The sequence below is a fragment of the Camelina sativa genome, chromosome 4, assembly GCF_000633955.1.
Source record: "Camelina sativa cultivar DH55 chromosome 4, Cs, whole genome shotgun sequence".
Classification (NCBI taxonomy): domain Eukaryota; kingdom Viridiplantae; phylum Streptophyta; class Magnoliopsida; order Brassicales; family Brassicaceae; genus Camelina; species Camelina sativa.
In genome coordinates, this window is record NC_025688.1 from 4,052,877 (window position 1) to 4,076,246 (window position 23,370).

Here is a 23,370-nt window from a genome sequence, read left to right on the forward strand (position 1 = left end):
CCCCCTCCAACGTTTCTGCTGTCGGCAGCCGCATAATATCCTAAAATCTAATACTTATTGTGTTATTGTGTATCTGATTTTTTTTTGAAGTATTGTGTATCTGATTTTTAAGTATTATAAAAAATACTAATATTGTACTATATACTCCCAAATCACACATCTATGTTGTTGGCGATCGATCGTATTCTTAATTCGTCTCATTTTTCTCAGATCAAATACGAATATCAAAGGTTGATCTCATTTCTCATTACATACTTACAAAGTTACATCAACGTAGTGTATATACGTGCATTGTTGTTCTTTGTATGTCGTGTCTTTGAAGTATTTTGGATAAGACCTACTAAAAAGAAAATAATATACCTGTAACACCTTTTTTTTTCTTGGAGCTAGTTTAGATAACGGTGATTACTTTCTTTTTTTTTTGTCAAGCAGATAACGGTGATTACTAAGAAGATAAGCTACACGTTTTCGAAATAGATTGAATACTATTTACAGATGTAGCGTGTATAATATATCTTCAACTTACTTTCTTACATTCCTATTGAATAATTAACCTTCGTAAGAAACTATTAAGACATCAATATATAAAAATCAAAAATGAGAAATATGCAACTTAATTATTGGAAATATATTTTGTATTTGTTTATTTTTAATATTTAGTTTTTTTTTTGTTTCTTGAAAATTTAGCTCCTCCGATTCTATTCATGGATCTTACTTGGTTGTGCATGTTTATCAAGATAGTCCAGTCTATTTTAATGAGCATTTTCTTTTTTTTTTTGGAAACTAAGCCGGATTAGCTTTTTTACTTGTTTTTACGATCCAGTATAAAGGAAAAAAAATGTTACTCTTGAGTCTTTACTAGATGTATTAATAAACTACGATGAGTTTTCGGAAGTTTATTTTTGTTTTGATTTAATAGAAAAAGGTTCAAAGAATAGTGGAATGAAAATGGTTTACAATGTTGCGGTGCCAATGACATCATACATTATTACATTTATCTATAAAAGGTGTGGCAGCGTTAATTGTGCATATAAGGTCATCTGCAACGCATCATCTGCAACGCAGCATAATTTACATTGATCTTGGGTATAAAAAAATAGAAAAAATTCAAACAGTAAAAGAATAAGCGAAGGAACGGTCTTGAACATTGAACCTGAAAATAGCCCAACTTCGCTAATAGCCTAAATACAACATCGGCTAATTAGGTGATACTTAACGTTTAGAATTTAATAACTAAACTTGTCAATCAAGTCACGGATATTGCAAGATTCTATATCAGCGGATAGAAACTAGTATCATCTGAGCATGGGCCACTTGTGGACCAGATGTAGTCATCACGTCATCAAAAAAAAATGATTATAGAATAACCTAATCTATTATTTGATGACTAATTCATTACAAGAGCTCGTTACACTTTATAAATTAAACAATTAGTTAGTGACTAGTTCCTCGTGTTATCACTCCAAGTTGCTTTTGTTGACTTAGTTTCAATACAAAGAAAGAAAAAAATAATAATAATAATAATTGGTCGAACTCATGGGACCAAATTTCCCCATACAAATCTGTTGCGATTGGTTGAGAAGCTGATTTCTAAAACCATCATTAATGGAGCAACCTTCCATAATTACTTTCATATTAATTAATTATATAATTAATAATAAATTATGTAAAACAATTTTAATTAATTAATAATAAATTAAGTAAAACAACTTTAAAAGAATTTAAGCAAAATTACCCCATTACTAAAGAATCCTAAAAATAGTTGATCAAGCATTTAAATAATAATTTTTTAATTTGTGTTTATTAGTTATCAAATTTTAATTATCTAAAATAACAAAACAATTATTTAAATTATTATATTATATAAAATAGAAAATAATAAAATTTTACAAATTTTATAATATTAAACATATTTTACAAAATTCGGAATAGTAAACAAATTTTATAAAATTTGAAACATTAAACATAATAAACAGAATTTGGAATAAGATTTATTGTGCGGTTGCACCAAATTTTTGCCAGATATGCTCAATCAAGTCTTTTTCCAAAAGATCATGCATTTGTATATTATGAACCTCATTTCGAATGCCCATCATATTATGTAGATTTATTGGTATATCTGTAGAATATGATAAATTGACATGAGAAGTTCCGCTTCCTTCTCTGTGATGGAATTCCGTTGGATTGTAGAAATTATAGTCATGTCGTTTGTCTTCCACTATCATGTTATGCAGGATGATAGATGCTCTCATTATTTTCCCTATTTTTCTTTTATCCCAAAAAAGTGTGGGATTCTTCACGATTGCAAATCGAGCTTGCAAGACTCCAAATACACGCTCTACATCTTTACGACATCCTTCTTGCCATTCAGCAAAGAGTTTTGCTTTTCGACCACGTGGAAGTGTAATGGATTGGATGAAAGTTGCCCATTTGGGATAGATACCGTCAGTGAGGTAGTACACCATATTGTATTGCCGTCCATTGACAACGTATGTAACTCTCGGAGCTCGGCCCTCTAGGATATCATCAAACACCGGGGAACGGTCCAAGACATTGATATCATTTAACGAACCTGGTAGTCAAAAAAATGCGTGCCAAATCCATAAAATATTGTGATGCCATAACCTCTAGTACGATACTCGGTTTACCAGATCCACGTGAATATTGTCCTTTCCATGCAGTGGGACAATTCTTCCACTCCCAATGCATACAATCTATGCTCCCTACCATTTCAGGAAAACCGCGATGTTCTCCAATATTCAGTAATCGTTGGAGGTCTTCCGCTGTAGGTCTTTTGAGATACTCGTCGCCAAACAGATTTATAACTCCCTCAACAAAATGTAGAAGACATTTGTGGGCGGTTGTTTCAGCGAGTCGTAAATATTCATCCACCGCATCTACCAAACATCCGTACGCCATCATACGAATAGCTGGTGTACATTTTTGAAGTGCAGAAAGACCGAGCCTTCCAGTAGCATCTCGCCTTTGTCTAAAGTATGGGACTCCATTCTCTACTAACAATACGAATGAACAATGGTTTGTTCATTCTAAAGCGACGACGGAACATCGCGTTAGTGTAAGTCGGATTCTCACTAAAATAATCATTCCACAACCGAGTGTGGCCTTCTTCGCGGTCTCTATTAATGTGCACTCTTCGGATTATTGGAGTTGGTGGTATTTCCGGGTGAGTGTAGTTGTATTGGATCTCCTCCACTATACTATCAACTACCTCCTCTACAATTTCATCAACTTCTTGATCGGAACTCCAATTAGACATTTTTGACAATTTGAGTTTGTTGGAAGGCTTATAGTATTGGAGATGGTTTTTTGTTGCAAGGTTTATGGAAATTTGTTTTTGTAATAGAAATAGGTATGTGTTAATGGAAATGGGTTTTAATATTTAACAAGATGAAATGATGATAAGAAGATATGATGATAAGAAGAATCGGTTGATAAGGTAATAAAAATGAGAAGAGTCTATAGGAAATGAAGAGAAGGTAGAGTTAAAGTGGACAGGCTGAGAAGAGAAGGTAGAGTTAAAGTGGACAGGCTGAGAAGAGGATGTATTTGGTAGAATCGGATTATCTGAACCGTTGTTGTCTTTTTGAGAATTCATAAGATCAACAAAACATGTTTGTGGAAAACGATTAAGGTTTCTAGGATCCATTGCTTGTGTTAGTGAAAGCTGATGTAAAAGGAAAAGGGTTTGGAGAGAATTGTTAATGGTTTAGGTTAGTTGGTAAGGTGAAGTTTACTTTAAAACCAAGTAGATTTAGGTTTTCAAATTTAAGTTTTTACCTACACTACAACAACCACACATTTATCACATTAAAACAACCTACAAACCCTACAACATCAAACAATAAGTTTGATGTTGAAGCATTCATCAATGACTGACTTGACAAGTATCTCCCTAACCAAGTACTAACCGTATTTAATACAACCAACAAACAAAAAGCAATCATCAATGACTGAATCGACTCAAACAATTGATGAAGACTTAAACACTTTAGGAAATATAAAAGACAAACGGGTTTAACACAAAGACAAAGACAATGCATATAGGTTTTGAAACATTTTTAACACAACCGCAAGATCAAATAAAACATCAACACTAGATAAAATTTTAATCACATACACAAAGTCAAACAATTAATCAACACTTAAACACTTTAGAAATTTAAAAGACAAACAGGTCTCGAAAAAGACTTAAACACTTGAGGAAATAAAACAACAACACACGGTTCATCAGTTATGAAAGCAATAAGACCAAACCTTTTCACACAATTATTTATACAAAACATCAAACATTCAAACAATCAAATACAACAACAATGGTTCATCACTCTACTACTAAATATGTAGCTCACAAACTATAACACAAAGACAAACATAACACTTCAAGCATATAAACTCAAACAAAATCTAACAGACAAACTCATCCCAACACAGAAACTCAAACAAAATCTAACAACAACATTTGAAAGAATCGGATTCCATACCTTTCAAATAAGAGAATCCAACCATTGTGTCTACTTCATGAATACCACTCTTTACCATTTAATCTCGCACAAAACATGACAAAAGAGTCAATATTAATCACACAATTACTTATACAAAAGATAAAACTAAAATATTCTACCCTTAAGTAAGAATAACAAACGTCTTGTAAATCAAAATCGATTGGGAAAATGGCAAAAATCAACCCAGACTATTTGCAGAACACTTTTTCATACATGATTTATGATACCTTCCATTTATCTACCTGAACCGACTAAAAATTTAAAATTTCTACCTCAACTTCATAAAATTTAATAAATTTTAACATTTCTGTAAACGACGTCATTTGGCCATTTAACAGTGATGAGTCACACGCCAACGAGGTGACCACGTGGCATATGGGGATAGCAACACGATGTCGTTTTAGTGGTTCAAATCAAAACAAATAAATAAAGCTGCTATTGGGATTCGAACCTTAACCACTCGGATACATTGATTTTTTATGTTAATAAGGAAAACAATATAATATATTGTCATTCGTATATAGGCACATCTGGTCTGAGCCTCGACGGTCTTCTCTCTTCTCCGTCTAAGTCATCTGTCTCTTCTCTTTCTCACTTCCGTTTGAGTAATTCATTTTTTTCTGCTCTTAATCAGCCCTTCGTTATCAGTGATTCTCTATTCCCTTAATTAACAACAGAAGTTTCTCAAATTCATATATTTATCAGTTTCTTGAAAATTGGCGTTTTTATAGGGTATTAGCTCTACGAATATTGGAATCAAAATTAATTTCTGGGGATTAGTCTTAGTTTCCTTTGATTCAATTTAATCTGTAGGATTTAATCTTTTGATTTGGGAACATTGATAATTCATATGAGGAGATTGTGGTGAAGCCTTTAATGTCTGTATTTTTTTGGGAATAAGAAAAAGAGAGACGGAAGCAAGCACTATATATAACATCGTTGTTCGTATAATTTCGTTATTTCGATGTGTCCTAGTGATTAAGAACTAATTTGATTGACTCGGCTTATGCAGGTTCGAATCTTGCGGGCCACATTTTGTTTTTATTTTATTTATCCTTTATATGCCATGTGGTCGCCTCGTTGGCATGTGATTCAGCACCGTTAAATGCGTAATAACGTTGTTTACGAAAATGTTGAAATTTACTAAATTTTATAAAGTTGAGGTAGAAAATTTTAATTTTTAGTCAGTTTAGGTAGATAAATGCAGGTTATCATAGATCAGGTATGAAAAAACGTTTTACAAATAGTTTGGGTTGATTTTTACCGTTTTATACCTCTGACTTGTTTTGGATCTCTCTCGTGACTTTGCGATGGCTATGTTTTTTGCTGAATGAGACTTGGACATACATCAAACATTGTAGCTACGTTTTTAGCAATCATCGTTTCCCTGCAGTGACAACGAATCAACACAATTAGAAGAGGAAGAGAAAGTAACAATAACACTCTAGCTACGTCCTAATCGATACTCTAATCGGATTAATCCGAAACCCTAAAAATTAAAGACCACACGAAGCTAAAAGAAAAACATGCAATCAATCAGACATGAGAAACGAACCTTCTCCCTCCGATTCGTTAGGGTTTGGACCTCGCCGTTAGCTTCAGGGCACCATCAGAAACAGCCGCCGTCGTTGTCCCACCAGAAACAGCCGCCGTCGTTGTCAGATCTAACGGTTTTGCCGATCTGGAAGCCATCGCCTCCGGGTAACCAACAAACAACCAGTTTACGCCGGAAAATTCAATGGACTCGACGTGAATCCATTAATTTCTTCGATTTCATCAAGAATCGCATCTTCTCTCGCCTTCAGAAACGAGAGAGAAGAGAGAGAGACAGTCGGGAAGAAAGAGAAAAAGAAATGAGAAAAAAAAAACCTGGTTTTATATTTACGTACCAACCACTTATGAGATGCCACGTATCTTTCTTAAGAGGTTGGTCGAAATGCTTCCGACAACAACGATTTTCGGCTTCATAAACCCATTTATAGGTTTTTTTATTATTTATTTAGGGCCAAATACAAAAGAAACCCAGAAAGAAATGTCCAGTAATCATGCTCTAAAGAGCTACATTGTTATCAGAAAGTAATAAAGTTTACTTAATTTTCTAACAATTTGTTTGTTCATTTGTGCAGATTGATGTATATTGTTGCCAAAAATTTATCATTCTTTTCAATATGTGTATATTTGTTAATAAATGTGTTTCCATGGTTAGTGGACCTGAGTTTTCTACAATAAATAATGTATAAGAATAATGTATTAAATATTATTAATTAATACTGTATTTGAGTATTTGTAGTAAGTACATTCACGTTGTCGACATGACACCCCATGAACGAATTTGATTTAACTTAGCAACTTGCATATGCATATAATTACTTTTTCCTTATTGTAGATATATCTTTAGGGAATTTTTTGTGTTGTAATGACGAACGCAGTTGCGTCACCACATGATAAAGTGCTAGTTCAAGGTCAACCAAGTCAACGAGCTCACTATACAAATGGACCGACATGTTTTAGAACTTCTAAAGACATCAAAATGTGTTACGCCATTGACTTGCTTTAAGCTTAAACGTATTGTTTGCATTATTTCATTACTACAAATCGCGGTTAATTAACTAACATGAGGTATCAACTGACAGTTTAATGAAACTTCAGATTATAAGGGTTTTCTCTAAATCAAAGAAATGGTGATACATTTAGAGGATTCAGACTCAAGATTACATTAGGCTTTGGAAACTAATCTTCACATCAATTCTTTTTAATAACTGAACAAATTACAGACCTAACCAAACTAAATCTTGGAATCTAAAGAAACCCAACCTCTAAATCATTCAAATTTTAGGAAAACCTCTTTAACCATTTAACTAGAATAAGTTGGTTTAGTTATTATGATGATCATCATGCAAAAAAATAAACAACAACTATAGTAAACTCTTCTCAACGTTTACCTGCCTGCCTCAACATACTGTATATACTTATAACCAAATTACGTATATGTCGTCAGTCTTAATGCGTGGAGAATCTTTCAGCCTTTATTCTACTTGAATCGTTAAACTTTTGTAGAATAACACACATCGATCAACTATGTATATCCGAAGTAGCCTTTAATAAAAAAACATATCCTTTTATTCAAACTGAAGTCCAGACTAACACATTAAAGTAACATATCGATTCGAGCATATATACCACAACGATTCTTTACTATGATTGCATGTTATATATCTATAAAAGCCTCTTGCCTCTTATCCTCGGTTCACATGCATGTTTGCAAGCCCCGTTTTGTTCATATATAGTACTCTTTTACATTTTTACATAAAGAACAAATGTATAAATGGTTTACAATTTATATAGTTATTTTAGTGAGTATTAGGGAGATTACAATTTTTAGATGTGCCCATCGATCATAATTCATAGCAATGCATCTCTTTTTGTAAAGCGTTGGAACTTTCGAGCCAGCATCATTAGGGGTGTCAATCGGGCTGGTCCGGCCCGGTCCGGTCCAAAACCCGTAAAGTTTGTATATGTATCGGCCCGGTCCGAAATATTTCCGAGCCTATATTTAAAAGCCCGACCCCGGTCCTAATAGGGCTACAGGACTTTTCGGGCTTTTTTGGGATTATCTTACCGATCAAAAATTCAAACTTATAAGCCTTAAAAAATAGTGTTTGAAGGTGTACTATAAAACAAATCAATCAAAAAAATAATAACTCATCTATATTCACTACAACCAACTTAATTTAATAGAAAACTTTAAAAATAAAATAAAATTTTGATACTTTAACCAAATAAACCAATATATAATTCATATAAAACATCATAGATAAAAATTTTAAAAGTATTAGGTATGGTAATTAAGTAAATATGAAAACTAGGATTAGAGTTTACAACTTTATTTACAATAAATTATTAATCAAATATTATAATCAAACAAAAATGTTAACAAAAAGGTACAAATATTTTTGTTTAAGGGTTTTTCGGGCTGGTCCGAGCCCGGTCGGGCTAAGCCCGAAAAACCCTATTGCCCAAACGAGCTAGGCCCGAAAGGCCAATTTTTCTGGACATGTATATTTAAGCCCAAACCTACTGTTTTTTAGGGCCGAGTCGGGCCAGCCCGCGGGCTTTAGTCCTAATTGACATGCGTAAGCATCATCATCATACAAGAATTTGAAAGCTACAACTAAATTAAGGCTGACTAAATGGGCTAAGCTATGGCGGTGTTAATGGGCTAGGTTTTAACTTTATATTTAAAAAGTCCAATACTAAGTGCATTTGAAGTTTTTAATGTTAACTCTTTATTTTCTTATATGTTTTCGTTCTTGTTTTGTCATATGGAATCTCCCTATAACTTAATTGGTTTCAAGTTTTCAACGCACAAATGTGTTTGCGGAAACGGATAGTTGATTACAAACAGATACGATAACAGTTTAACATAAAAATACCACAACATACATAGTTTATATCAAAAACAAAAATTACATAATAATGAATTGATAACTATAAATAAACCATCAAATGACTCCCAAACATCAACACGGATTAATTCAAAACACTCCGTTTTCTTATTGATACTATCATAAAAAACATCACGAGTTTGCTTAGCCCGATAACAAACGTCACAAGGACTAGGACTAGTACAATTTGAAACACCAGAAAAACGGATAATGAAGAAAAAACAAAAAACGCCAGATGACCTAATCGCTGATGCCACAAAGTATGATCAACCGAAGCCGCCACACGAGTCACATTAGTAGTTGCCACATCCGTTAAATAGTAGACCCCATTACGTTCTTCACCGGTTCCAATTAGAGTCCTCGTTAAACGGTCCTATAAAACACAAAGAGTATCGGTAAATAACGCAAAACAATTATTCATTTGCTTGAGAATCTTTGAAACCGATATTAAGGAACAGTTTAAGTTGGGGACATAAGAACATCCAAGAAGGACACAAGATCCGTGAGATGAATAATGCATTTACGATTTGAAAACGTAACACTACCATCAGTAAACCCAACCGAGCAAGATGGTGTGTCAACCAAATCAGTAAGAAGAGAAATATTTCCAGTCATGTGATGAGAGGCTCTTGTATCAATGACCACATCACCAGGAATCTTACTAGAGAGCTTAACGGGGTTGCTTTTTATCTTTTCAAGAGCAACCAAGGAAAGAGCTTTCCAATTTTCAGGAGAAAAATCAGAGAGTGTGACATTAGGACTAGTAGTATAGACAGCAACGGCTTGACCACGTCCACGCCCAGCTCCTCTGCCACGACCTCGACCTGCAGGAGAACCGCGACCGCTGTTCCAAATGTTACCGCTGTTCCAAACGTTACGTTCAGTATACCACTACGGATATCCAACCAATTGCCAACAAAACGCCTTTTCATGGCCAGTGCGACCACAATGAGAACAGAGCAAACTACGCTCCCAACCTGAAGATTCCACATGTTGATCTCCACTGATCGGGGCAGAGGAAAGAGAATCGCGTCGAGCAACAAAACCAACAGCATCTTGCTGTTGTTCACGAGATCGAGCCGCCAAGATTCTTTGTTCTTCACAGATGACTCGCGAATAAGCTTGATCCAAAGCTGGATAAGGATCAGCCTCAATAATCGAATGAATCACATTCGCAAACCGAGTTTTGTCAAGACCCATGACAAACTGATTCACTTTCTTCTCTTCTCTCTCGGTGGCAATGCTTGTGTAAACGCCACAAGTACAACCATCACAAGAACACATCGGGAGAGGTTTGTATGTGTATAACTCATCCCACAAAGCTGCAACCGTAATAATCAATCACGGACTGTCCCTCTTGGCGACAAAGAGCTATTTGAGAACGGAGATGATTAACACGAACTTTATACCCAACCGAGAAGCGTTTGCGCAAATTCTCCCAAAGATCACGAGCACTAGTGAGATACGAAACGGTGGAGCGTACACGAGGTTTGATCGACGTACGTAACTAACCAACGACCATGGAGTTTACCGAAGTGCATGATTATAAATCAGAGTTATCTGCTCCGGGTCTCTTCAAGGAACCGTCAATAAAACCAGTCTTCTTCTTTGCACGAAGCCCATTCATTGTAGTTGTCACTGGTTAACGTAACAGCTGAAATCATAGCGCCAGGGTTGTCCGTTGAAGACGTAGAGTACGAAGCCATCACCGTGATTTCTCTGCCGGTTGAATCGATGGCGGCGAGAGCTCCGGTTTGCGTAATAGATTGTGTCCCTTGTGCAGCCATAACGTTGAAGTTAAAAAAAACAGAGACACCAAACAACAATAATAAAACAAAAAGATCTCCACACGAGACTTGAAAGAAGAAAAAATACAATGATCAACTAATCCGAAAAAAAAAATTTGAGAAACGAAAGATTTAGGTTTCAGAATTTTACTCTGATACCATGTAGAATTAAGAGAATATATGTGTTTATTGATCAACAGCGTTACAATGTTTATATACACCACTCAATAGCTAGGAAACCCTACACAATACTTGCCGAGCAAGGTAAAACATATATAACACAAACCGCAGCCCATATGCGGCCCAATAAACAACTCATGGGCTGAAAGACCCAGATGTGTTAAGCTAAGTCAAGGCATCTTCAAGGCCTTCAAAGCTAAATAATTCTTATGTAGTCAAAGCCAATGCATTAGCCACATTTAGATTCGATGTTTCTCTCTCTCTTTTGTTTCTCTTTCGTTTGATGTTTCTCTTTTGTTTAGTTAGGCTTTGCTACTTTTTTCTTTCATAGGCTTTCTAATTAGTGTTTCCAAATCCTAAATGCTTTTTCAAGAAACTCCTCTTTTTGAATAAGAAGAATTTGATAATATATACCCAAAAATATCATCACATTATATTTAATAGCACCTACTTTTTGGCTTTAAGCTAGTAGTATCTACAAACCATGTTGTCATCATCTTCCAAAATCATCATTGCCACATCGACAAGGCACCATATGTTCAACTCGAATGGAAGGTCTAACTGTTCTGACGTGGATCCAACACAAAAACAAATTATTATTCAAAAGTTATATTCTTTAAATTCATACGGTCCAAAGTCCAAACAAAGTACCAAAATGATAAAATTATTGAATATAATATTTTCAAATAAACCAATCAACTATATATTATTACATTTCATAAGCTTGTATAATCGAATATGTACAAATAATCAAATATTTAGCTGACTACTAGTAATTTGATCCGTTTTGTCCAAATTAAATTAAAACTTCAAATTTGATTCCATATTTCAATTCAATTTATAATTAACCAAGGTTTGACACATATTTTAAATTTAATATATATATATATGAATAATTAATTTATGAGCTTTAATATTTTGTATTCTTGCAAATCTATTATAATTAAAGGTCTCAAAATATTTGGTTGAAAATAAAAGAGGGAACAAAGAGGGGCATACATGTTCGCGGCTTGTGACCGCATAAAATATGAACACTATAACTGGCTTATCCGATTCATGTTCAAACCTAATGTAGATACGTATTCGAGATTCACAATATTGCATAAAAATTAACTTGTAAGAAATATAACTTTTTTGAAAAGTCAATAAACAATACCTTTTTGTAGTAAAAACCGTAGAATCATCGAAAATATAAAAATATATATATATATATAGGAATAAAAACATTTAAAAACAATTATATAATCGTTAAATGTTTTATTATATTGTCATTTTGTGGACAACCCAATAAGAAAGGTGATATCTTGAAATTGATTTTTTTTTTTAAATTCACAAGTCACACGTGCATTTTTACCAGATTTAAATTCTACTAATAAATATTTATGAGTTGTGGAGCATTAGGTTTTGGTGATGAGGTGAAGAAGTGATGATAGATTTCAATAAAATCAATTCATGTTGATCAACATGTATTTGTTTATCCTAAATTCGTAATTGTTCTCATTTATTTGTTATTGAGCGTCTAATTCGTTTGTCGTTGTATGGTGAAAATAAAGGAATAAATTGTAAACTTCCAAAAAGTTATGTAACCAATAACCCTCACATTTAGAAATGTATCACTATAAATTACATATGTCTTTTTATTTAGACCCTTTTATTTATGGTTTAATCTTTTTTCTTGTAAATCAATTTTACAATTCAAATCCTAGCACAAATGACGGCAATACCAATATAAACACGCTTAATTGTAATCTGTCTATCTTAAAACATTGAAAGTGATGTGTGACATTTAACACAAGTGGATGGTGAGAGACAGTGTCGGGTGACTTGGGGTGCACTTCCACGCGCGACTTCGACTTGTTTGTCCNTACACAACTCTCTTCTTCTTCTATAAAAGAACCATTCTTTGCTCATCTCAATTAATCACTTTCTCTTATCTTCACAACTAAAACTCTAAAACCATCAAAGAAGAACCCTTAAAGAAAATCTCTATTTACACCGAAGATGGGAGTTTTGAAGAGAAGAGTTTCGAGTAGCAGAGGTCTTGGAGGTGTTCTTAGAGAGCAAAGAGCTAAGCTTTACATCATCAAACGATGTGTTGTGATGCTCCTATGTTGGCAAGATTGATCTTGGTTGATTCAAGTGGTGATACTTTGAAGCTTAACCGGATCAAACTGATGATTGCAAGAAGATATGAAAGAGGAAGAAACCGGTTTGGGTTTTGCTTGCCGATAGTCAATCTTAGGGGATGAAATGTTAACACTTTCGATATACGAACATGGGTGGGTTTTTAGTTTTTGGAGGGTATATTTGTAAATATACGAATAAAAATTTGGGATAAATTTTGTAATGGCTTTTGCCTTAGTTCCATAGTTCCCTGTGTAAATTCGACTATATATATATATATCTCACACATAATCTAACCAAGATTAGTTCTTCTTAACTTATTGCTTAATTTACTAATTGGTTTCCTAGTTTACGAGCTTGTATATGGTTTATTTAATATTTTCGTCTTCTAATATGTGAAACTGCATGAATCCAAATAAAAGGTTATTTACTGGAAAAATAATAAACTATAAGAAAATGGTAAGCATGGCTAACGATTCGTAACATCCACTAGAATTTCCAATTTCAAATTGTGTTTTAAGAAGGGTGTAGCAACACATACATCAATGACAACTATTCAACCAGTTATATATATATATATATATATATATATATATATATATATTAATCAAGAAACCAGCTTCAGCTTTGGTCTTGACTCTTGAGTAAGCAAGTAATCTATCTCATTAACAATTACATGAATGCAATGAGAAGAAAAGAAGAAAAAAAAGAGAAATATTATAATTAGTTCGCCCTAGCCGCTCGTTTCTCTTTAGCACAATCTTCGAGACATCTTCTTCCGACGGCGTCGACTCCGATCGGCGGTGCTGGGAAACTGCTTCTCCGTTCTCGTGTTCTCTGTTGCTATCTAAGATTGTTCTCGACCTGTTTCTACGATGAATCCACCAGAGGTTCATCGAAGCTCCTTTCAGCTACTTCGGCCACGCTTCAACTTCATCCTCTCCTTCCCCCTCCGTCTCATCCAGTGGGCTTACTCGGTGAGTCGTTTCTCTCGAGTTTCCAGCCATCCGTCGCCGAATCTGAGACCCCAGAACTCATTGATACTTTTGTATCTCGTCTCTCTCACGGACTCCCATCGAAGTCAACCCCAACACCTCTCTGCTCTTCGGATTTAGATCCCCTCACCAAGTGTTTTACTTGGCCGAGTTTGGATAGGAGCTCTATTTTGACGCCAGAATCGTGTAAGAGATTGACGATGAACCGTGACCCAAATCTTGAGCCTCAAAAACCTAGGTCTGTTCCAAATCTTTCTTTGTCTACCCATAGTATACCTTTGTGTCGATCCATGATCCATGGACTGCAATTTGAACCTAATCAATCATGGTTGCTCTGTGGTTACAAAGTATGCTTGCGAACCCTGCCATTAGAACTATCTAGGGTCATTATCTTTGATTGTGAAAGGTTAAAGAGGACCGACATTATGGCCTCGTCTCTACGGAGCGAAGGTTACCGGAATCTCTTTGATCTATCCTCTTTGTTTTCCATGTTTCCTGAACCCTCTCAAGCGTTAATATTTTGTCCTGAAACCGGAAGACCTAGGAAGTTCGGCATTATGACATCCTCTCCAAAGAGAGGAGGTTACCGAAGCCTTCCTAACCTTCTCCCTACATCTTCCTTGTGTCTCGAGCATTGTCAAGCGCACATCAAAACAACCAGGAAATTTGTTCTCCCCTGCAAAAGTCTGAAGATAAGCGGCATTATGACCCCATCTCCATGGAGTGGTGGTTACCGGAACCTCTTCACACAAGCTATACCCGACTTTCAACCTCCAATCACCCTCCTCCTTGCCAATGAGCAGACCAACCCATCTTGCCTCTCGGTTTTGGAAATCCTCTCAACGTCCCACTGTCAGCTGATAAGGACTATCTCCCTTGTTCCTGCTTTGTGCTTGAATATGGCATCAACTTCCCTTGAGTTAGCTTGTGGTTTGGTGCGTTATTACCCAAGCCTCCAATATTTCTTGGATATGTTGTTATTTATCTATCTTTTCATTGTGCTTCTTATTGTTGTACCAAGCTTTGCTTCGGAAAACTCTTAACCTCTGTAACCCTTTGCCTTGTTGATTGAATGAAAGCAAGATTTGTTTGTCAAAAAAAAACAAGTACATGAATGCATAAAATTTACTTCTCCGTTACTAATAAGTCTCGGTTCATAAAACCTAATTACAAATGTTAAGTATACAAAGATTATTATGAGAGAGGTATAAGTTTGAATAACACTATTTTTAATGCATGAACAGAACTCCCAATTTTTTTAGTCAATTCAACTAACCTCTTCCTAGTTCAAATGATTAGCTAAATTGATTTGATGATAACTTAAAAATTGAAAATTAAATATTCTTTGGTTACTTGTGTTATCATATGTCATGTTGGTGCTCCACGTATGGGATAATCTCTACTTTCTAATTATGACTCTAATTAAATATTCTTTGGTTATTTGATTAGTTTAGTTCGTTGGACTCATATCAAGACTTTTTAGTATTATGGTGATGTATGTATGTGTTTAGTTTCTAATGAATTATAAAATTAAACTAATCAATGTTTCAATGACTAGAGATATAAATCAAGGGACACAATATCAAAATTATTGATCGGTCCCTCTTGATTTAAATCTGACGTGACCATTAGGTGCAAAATTATTTATGATATTGGAAAGACAAGTATTGTATGCTGTCACGTCAAAATTATTCTATTAATAAAACCAAATAAAAATGAATTATTCTTTTTAATGGCGTCAATATGGTAAAGACAACAACAAATTACTAAGCTTGTGAGCATATTATGGCCGAACCAGAACTTAAACCGAAATGCTCACCCCTAATTCTTGATCAAATAAATTTGTGATGACTCGAACGCTCGAACTAAAAATTAGCAAGAATGTTAAGTGAAGATTTGAATTTTGAAGTAACAAAGGTTTTTGAATGAGAGATAGTAAATAATCATGGACTGTCTCAACAGCTTCAACCACAAAATATTATCATTAAAATACTAAATGAATTGCTGCCAAAAACATTGAATTATTCACGAAAATTAGCTATAGATTGGTGATGAAGAAAGGAGAAAAAATGGGGTCAAAATGTCAGGTGAGAAGAAACTGAATCTGCATCATTGTCGATTCTGTTGTCGGCCTACTTTAACTATGCAGCCCATATGTTTTCGGTACTCATCTACACTACCACCTTATAACTTATTTTGTCATGTATATATATATGTGTGTGTTTTTCTTCTTTGATGAATGATAGAGTTTCATAAAGCTTAAACCACACACGTTTTCAGATATTTATAAACTAAGAGATCTTCTCAACTAAATATCAAGAAATTGCATGGTAGAAAACTCCTATAAAGATCTTTAAAAGTATTGTCAATAATGAGTGGAAGCCACATGGGCTAGAGCTTTATACCAGATTAATTGGAGTACTGGACTGAGATGCTTGATTGTTTAACCACCAGTTTTTTTCACTCACTCATGCAAATAAAACATTTTGGTAATAAAGTTAACAAAAAAAAAAGAAACAATTATCACATAACTACGAAACCTGGCTCAATACATTATTTTTGTTAATCCTACCTTTTTTCATCATGTTAGTTGCCATGGTCACTAGAATCTGATATTGAGTCTGTACATCTATCTATTATTATTCGTCGTTGGAGAATTTTGTAGAATCTATGACCAGTAAGAAAAAAATCTATGTGCAGTAAGAAAAATATCTATGTGCAGTAAGAAAATCTTGATGCACAAAGTTATAGAGGGTCGATACAAAAGAAGTTGAACGGTCAAAAAGACAAGTAGATAGGCTCGACCACGTGCGGCGGTCCTACCACCGTCGCCGTCGTGGCCACAACCGTCGTCCTCTTCTAATGTCACTTTCTCACATCTGGATCCAAATTTTATTTATTGATGTTCACATCATTGAGTTTCTATTTAATGGCTTATTTTACATTACCCAATAAAACTAAACATTCCTATGTAACATTTGTCAATTGTTTTTATTTTCCAATTTTAGAATTGTTACAAGAACTCTCAGTATCTTCATTCTGAAACATTTTATTCCATGTTGCACTATCTATGAAAAAAGCTTCACAAGTATTCCAAAACGATTCTTCATTCTTAATTCGGTAGGATTTCACTAATCGTAAAAGTTCATGATTCATTGATTCCATAATTTTTTGGATAAATAATTGTTTTATGCCATAATTAAGGCTAATGAAAAACTTATAACTGAAAGAAGATTAAGTGAAGTTTTTTGTTCCATTAATGATTCTGCTAATTCATTTTATCATACCAGTGTATCTTTGTCGCATGATGTATTTTTAAACCAAGTTTTTCCGAATAATGAACAAATCGTCTTATATATGGTGGCTCCAACTAATAATCAGAAATTCCAACTAGCTAAAGTGTTTTTGGTCTTCGGCCTCGTGCATTGTTTGTGATATTATTTTTTATATATGTTTGAAAAAGATTCGACATTATTGGTCCACATACTTATATATATTCACTTCTATGTACTTCAACACACTTATGGACTTCTCTCCAAGTACATTTCATATTTTGTTCTTCTAATCTGTACATCCCACGTGGTTTTCTCATCTTATATATATAGACATCACACGGACAATTTTATTACTTTCTGTGAAGTTCTTTATAAAAACTTAATCCTCAGTTTTATTATCTTCTATTTCTAAGTCGAACAATTTTAAATCCTTCTTTCTAAACTAATAAGTACTTATAGTTTAAAGAAAGGTATGTAGCAAATTGGCCTATTAGCTCAGTTGGTTAGAGCGTCGTGCTAATAACGCGAAGGTCACAGGTTCGATCCCTGTATAGGCCACTTTTTAGTTGTTTAAATTTTTTTCTAACATTGGGCTTCAACATCAGCCCATGTGTCAAAATAAAAAGCACGTCACCACGAAACACAAATATTGAATACTGCATTTGTTGGGCCAAATTTGGGTCTACGAGTTGGTTCACTCTGGCCTATAAAATACTCATTAACGGGTTGCTTTAACAAATTCGTAACTGTATTTTGTGTCATTTTTTCCCCTGGGACAAAAAACCGAACCGAGCCGAACCGAAATTTTAGGTGTTCGGTTTAGGTTCGGTTCTTAGGGATAAACCGATCGACAGCTTTATAAAATTAAAATCGGTTCTCGGTTATTTCAGTTCGGTTTGAAGTGTTTGAACCAAGTTAAAATAACATGTAAGATCCATGGTTACAAAATAGTTTTTCTTTTGTTGTAGTACTTGTACGTCGAATTTCGGATAGTGACTAAATTAGAAGAAAAAAAAACTATAGATACAAAAGTGACGACGATATCATATCTGACGTAATCTGCTTGTGGTATTATCATCAATTGTCTCTGTAATAATAATAAATAACGTAGGTCAGTAACGGCGAAAGAGACAATATTGCAAGAGATCCCAAAACTAAGTTTCTATAAATAGAACAAAGATCTAAGTTCTCACTTCCCACGAAAAAGATTCGATCTACTCCTCTCAATCGATTTCACTTGTCATAACTTACAAATCCTCCATCACATAAATTCTCTACTCTCTACCTCTACCTCGTTTTGCAAAAAAAATAAATTCTCTACCTCAATCTATTCTAGGAAATATCGCATTAATTAACTATATATTTGTACGGTATATAGATGGAGAGAAAAAAAAAAGTTATTACGAGCGTTTTTTATACGTATCAGAACTAGCAAAGATACGACTACGATATAGACGATTTTTACCCATGCACATTTAAAACTGACTTCGACATAAATAATTGTTTTTCGTTTTTAACAATGGATGATATGCGAGAGTGAAAACTCTACATACTATATGATCATAAAATAACTTCTTGATTCCACTCCTTCATTAATTAATACAAACCCAAACTTTTTACATTTCCTATATTAATCAAGACGAGAAAATTGATGTCTTAATGATAGTACAATATATAAACCAAACCCATTACTATAAAACCCTAAACAAAGGGTTCTTCATAGATTAAAAAAAACATAGAAGAAGAAACCCAGACCAAATATTAAAAAAGACACCCAAAAAGATACTACTAAAATATTAAAACCACCAACCCATAATTCCATTTTGCAAGTCTAATTAACTAAACCCTAATTAATTAATAATGACTTGACAATCTAATTAATAATAATTTTATGGAGAGGGATTAACTAATTGTAACATCGATTTACCATCTTACTAGTCCTTTGTCTCTTAATACTCCCTGAAGATGACTTCTCCAAGTTATTGTTATCATTGCTTTCATCATTATTATGGACACACTTCTCTATAACCGCCTTTAACGCTTCTTCTATCGAACTCACACGATCATTCATCATCCTCTCTGCATCATAACCTTCCATATCGTCACCATCAAAGTTTCTACGATATGAATCATGATCCTCTTCATCGTCTTCTCGGCTCAAGAACAAGACGTTCTTGACACGACCACCTACGGTTGCGATCTCAGCTTTGAGAGTTCGAAGGCGAAGAGACTTCAAGGCATTAATGACGTCATGCATGAGGTCAGTCCTGTCTTGGCAGCAAAAGGAAGCTCTTATCACCAAGTTTCCATCTTCGTCGTTGTAAGCCGAATCCACGGTCAGATCGTCGGACTCTGTGGGGACTTGACACGTGTCCGTGATAAGTGATGTCTGTCGTTTTAGCTCCTTCATGTGTTGGATCACTTCCGCTAGCAACGAAGCTTTGTCCGTCTGTATAAAAGAGAAACGAATCATAAACATGTAGGAGTAAATTTGTTTGTGCTTCTTCATAATGATAATAACTACAAATTAAAATACCACATCTATGAGCTATACTTACATACCAGAAATATCGATTTGAAGCATTTGTTATTTTCAAAATAGAAAAGTACAATTAGTAAACGATAATAGTGGAAGAAAGATAAATTTGGAAGTATCATACCAATTTAATTAAGGTTTTTCATAGTTTTAGAAAAAGATAAATAAAAATGAAAAAAAAAACAAATGACAATAGTACCACACTACCACATACATATATGTATATATATATGATCGATAACCACACAAAAAAAACATATAAATATATCGTGTTGAGGCACTTATCAGTTTTGAAAATTGTACAATCACTATTAACTAATTATAACTGATTAGAGATAAGTTTCGGAAGTACCATTAAATAATTTAATTATTTAGTATAAATTTTTCGAAAAACATACTTAAATCTCAAAAGATAAGAGACGTGAAAGGGGAAGAGTATAAATTTATGACAACTTACTTTGGTTGTGTTTGGTAAAATACTACGCAACTTAGCAAGATGAGTGTTGATTCGCTCTCGTCTTCTTCTCTCAGCTTCACTATGACTCTTTGAAGCAGCTAAAGCCTTAGCATCCATGACTTCTTGTGCACTCAATTTTCCCATGATCTCACCATCGAACCCAAAGGACGAGCCCCGACGCATGATGGGTCCAAGAGCTTCGGACAGAATCCTCAGATGGTTCTGATGATGCTCCATGGAAGGAGGAGGAGAGACGAAACTGTCGTTATAGTCAAAGGAAGAAGAAGACGCAGAAGCTCTTCTGCTAAAGCAGTGAACCGGGTCAGAATAACGGGTCGGGTTAGATGGGAAATGGTTCGGGTCAAAAGAAGGTAAAGATGATGACGACCAAGGGAGGATCTGAGGATGGTGATGAAGAAGAAACTGGTCTTGGTAGTCTTGTAAGTTGTGAAATGTTTGAAGACAATCTTCTTCTTTCATTGCATACATCTTTTTTGTTTTTTTGTTTTTGGAAAAGAGAAAGAGAATTATAGAAGAAGAGACAAAAGGTCACAAACATCCCATTTGATAATGGATACACATGTTTATATATAGTGCTATATAATTTGTCCTCCGTAAATTTTAAACAAAGAAAAATGATTTTTTTATTTTAATATTTTTTATTTCTTTCCAAATAAATTAATTCAGTTTAAAAAAAAAACCTTTTCACCGGTTTGTACAATCAGACCGCCATTATCTTCGATAAAAATGCATATTGGAGAAATACGCGTTTACATCAACTAATCAAAATTTAATAGCAACATTTTATGTAACCTCAATCTATTACAGAACGTACTCTTAATGGTTTTTTTTTTGCTAATCAAAGATTTGTAATTAAATTAGTTTCTTCCTCTTTATAGTATTAGTTATAGAAAATTTTCAAATTCTTTCATTTACGGGATCTTTTTATTTAAATGTTATCAATTACAGTATATGTTTCTTTGGGACCACGATTTTTTTTTTTTTTTGTGGGTATCTATCATGAATATATAACCAAAAAAAATGAAACTGTAAGGGCAGCGCATCTTCTTTGCTTTTCTTTTACGACTTCTAAATGGGGAGCTGTCATCATCGTGTAGATTTTTTTTGATGGATTTCGCTTCCTATGAACAATTATTATTTATTTGTGTTCTTAGTTATATAGATTTAATGTTAATGAATGTGTGCACTTTTCTAATTGTTATTTGAAGAATTTTGGTTCCTTTTCCCACATATAATTTAATCGTGTTTACGAGAAAAGTTTTTGCAGTTTGAAAACGAGGAATACCACGTCACACAACCTTTCTGATTAGTGCTAAGTGCTAACTACAAACTACTACAGTATATAATAAAAATTACGATTTAACAGTTGAAGAGCGTTATAGAGTTATTTCCGAATTAAATTAGTATGATTAACGAAATGCGATCAAGAATATTATGCAATAGTAGAAAATTCTGTCATGAGGCATTGACTAAAAACTGGTAGAAAGAAAATCATGATTTTAGCAAGATGATTGTGGTCAGCTTCATAGACAAACATATAGTTGACAAAATTATTTCATTTGAAATTTTTCTAGAAGTTAGAATGGTCAAATAGACACACTCATGTTTACTTATATTTTTTTTTTGGCATTTGAGCATGATCAGGACCCAAAAATATTGTCTAAGAAATCTTTTAATTTTTTGTTTTGTCTCAAGTGCCAACTTGTGAAAATAGGAGTTGATGTCTAAAAATTGTAAACAAAAATTACATAAGCAAGAAATATATTAAACATTTACTAAATCAAAAGGTGTTTTTTTCTTCAACATAAAGGGTTTAATTATCTTTTTTTCTCTCGGGTTAAACCTCATCTAAACATGGTAACCAAAAGCTTTTCCACTCTAAAAAATATATGGAAATTTACAAGTTATGTCACGACTATATAAGGCAGTGATTAAAGGAGTTTTGTAAAAACAAAATAATTTGACATGCATGCATTTAAAGGGGAAGAAGAAAGAGGTCATGAGTATTGTTTTTTCATCAGGTTCTGAAACAACGCGTTAAAAGAATTTCATTTGGCTGCTTAGTGTTTTTTGTTTATTCAGTGGAAAGTAAAATAATTATACAAAAAAACTCGAAAAATTAAACTAAAAGAATATTTAAAAAAACAAACACTGACCACAGGACACACGGATTGTCTACCGACCAGAGACCAAAAAGACTTTTACTTTTAATCATTAATAATCGCACTCGTTTCTTATATAGCCAAACCCACTTTCTTGTTTTTTCGTTCCTTCTTTAATCTTGTTTTTAATCTAATCAAAAGATTTTCTATGTTTTAGATTTGTCTCAAGTGCACTGAAGAGATTCTCTCTTTTTTTTAGTCTACCATACATATCCAAAGAATATCTCCGATTATGATCTGAATATATCTTTGGTTGTATATTATTTGCTATAATCATACTAAATATTATTCAAATCCTAAAATGAGTTAATAAAAATAGTTCAACCTACTACAAGTTTTCTTTTTATTTTTGGGTGGGAAGTGGGAACCTATTACAAGTTTACCATCAGCCAGTTTATCAAATACTAAATAGAAAGACTTATTTCATAGTATAAATGGAAAAGGAGTGGAAAAAACTAGTATATAATAGGATACTAAAATTCTTTATGATTCGAGTTCAAGTCTTTGGCTGTCACACGTATTATCAAAAACTAATCCCGGACCAAAACAGATAGTAATATTATTAATAGAGGAAAATGAGAATTTTTTTTTTGTATAAATTATACTAGTAAGAAAATAGGATAGGGTATGAACTAGGGTTTTGGGGTGGTGGTGCAGAGTGAAGCCCACACGACGTTCAACATTCTGGGCTCTTTCTCCACGCTGTCTTCTTCTTTTTCCTTCTCCAAGAATTCTAAATCATTTTGTCTTTGAATTTACTCCTCTTCTTGTTTGTTTCCAATAATACTTCTATTTTATCAGTACTTGATTGATTTTTATACATGATTCTTTTCTGTTTTTTCTTGTTGAAACTTGAAACAAACCT

General features: G+C 33.8%; 3 protein-coding genes and 1 non-coding gene across 4 annotated transcripts in view; 2 read left to right on the forward strand and 2 right to left on the reverse strand.

Annotated features, from left to right (window-relative positions):
• The window catches only part of LOC104783513, a 10,372-nt gene extending 7,095 nt beyond the window's left edge, over positions 1 to 3,277 (reverse strand). Inside the window, exons 1-3 of the mRNA XM_010508659.1 lie at positions 3,066 to 3,277; positions 2,649 to 2,989; positions 2,334 to 2,572 (exon numbers count right to left, since the gene is read on the reverse strand). Coding sequence (XP_010506961.1) covers positions 2,334 to 2,572; positions 2,649 to 2,989; positions 3,066 to 3,277 — 792 coding nt within the window. The remainder of the gene's footprint in view (positions 1 to 2,333; positions 2,573 to 2,648; positions 2,990 to 3,065) is intronic.
• Positions 12,848 to 13,355, forward strand: LOC104779764. The gene has a single exon (XM_010504147.1). The coding sequence runs from the start codon at positions 12,937 to 12,939 to the stop codon at positions 13,057 to 13,059; it is 123 nt and encodes a 40-aa protein (XP_010502449.1). The 5' UTR covers positions 12,848 to 12,936; the 3' UTR covers positions 13,060 to 13,355.
• Positions 17,814 to 17,887, forward strand: TRNAI-AAU. The gene has a single exon. It is a non-coding gene; the product is annotated as a tRNA-Ile (tRNA).
• On the reverse strand, positions 18,887 to 20,859 carry LOC104779765 (transcription factor AIG1-like). The gene is made up of 2 exons (XM_010504149.1): positions 20,323 to 20,859; positions 18,887 to 19,778 (listed from the first exon to the last, which is right to left on the reverse strand). The coding sequence occupies exons 1-2, from the start codon at positions 20,809 to 20,811 to the stop codon at positions 19,236 to 19,238; spliced, it is 1,032 nt and encodes a 343-aa protein (XP_010502451.1). The 5' UTR covers positions 20,812 to 20,859; the 3' UTR covers positions 18,887 to 19,235.

Bases quoted from the DNA above. Each gene is read 5' to 3' on its own strand.
- LOC104779764 (XM_010504147.1), top strand. From the start codon at position 12,937: ATGGGAGTTTTGAAGAGAAGAGTTTCGAGTAGCAGAGGTCTTGGAGGT.
- LOC104779765 (XM_010504149.1), bottom strand. From the start codon at position 20,811: ATGTATGCAATGAAAGAAGAAGATTGTCTTCAAACATTTCACAACTTA. The intron at 19,779-20,322 runs GTAAGTTGTCAT...TCTTTTATACAG, and splicing joins TTTTACCAAACACAACCAAA to ACGGACAAAGCTTCGTTGCT.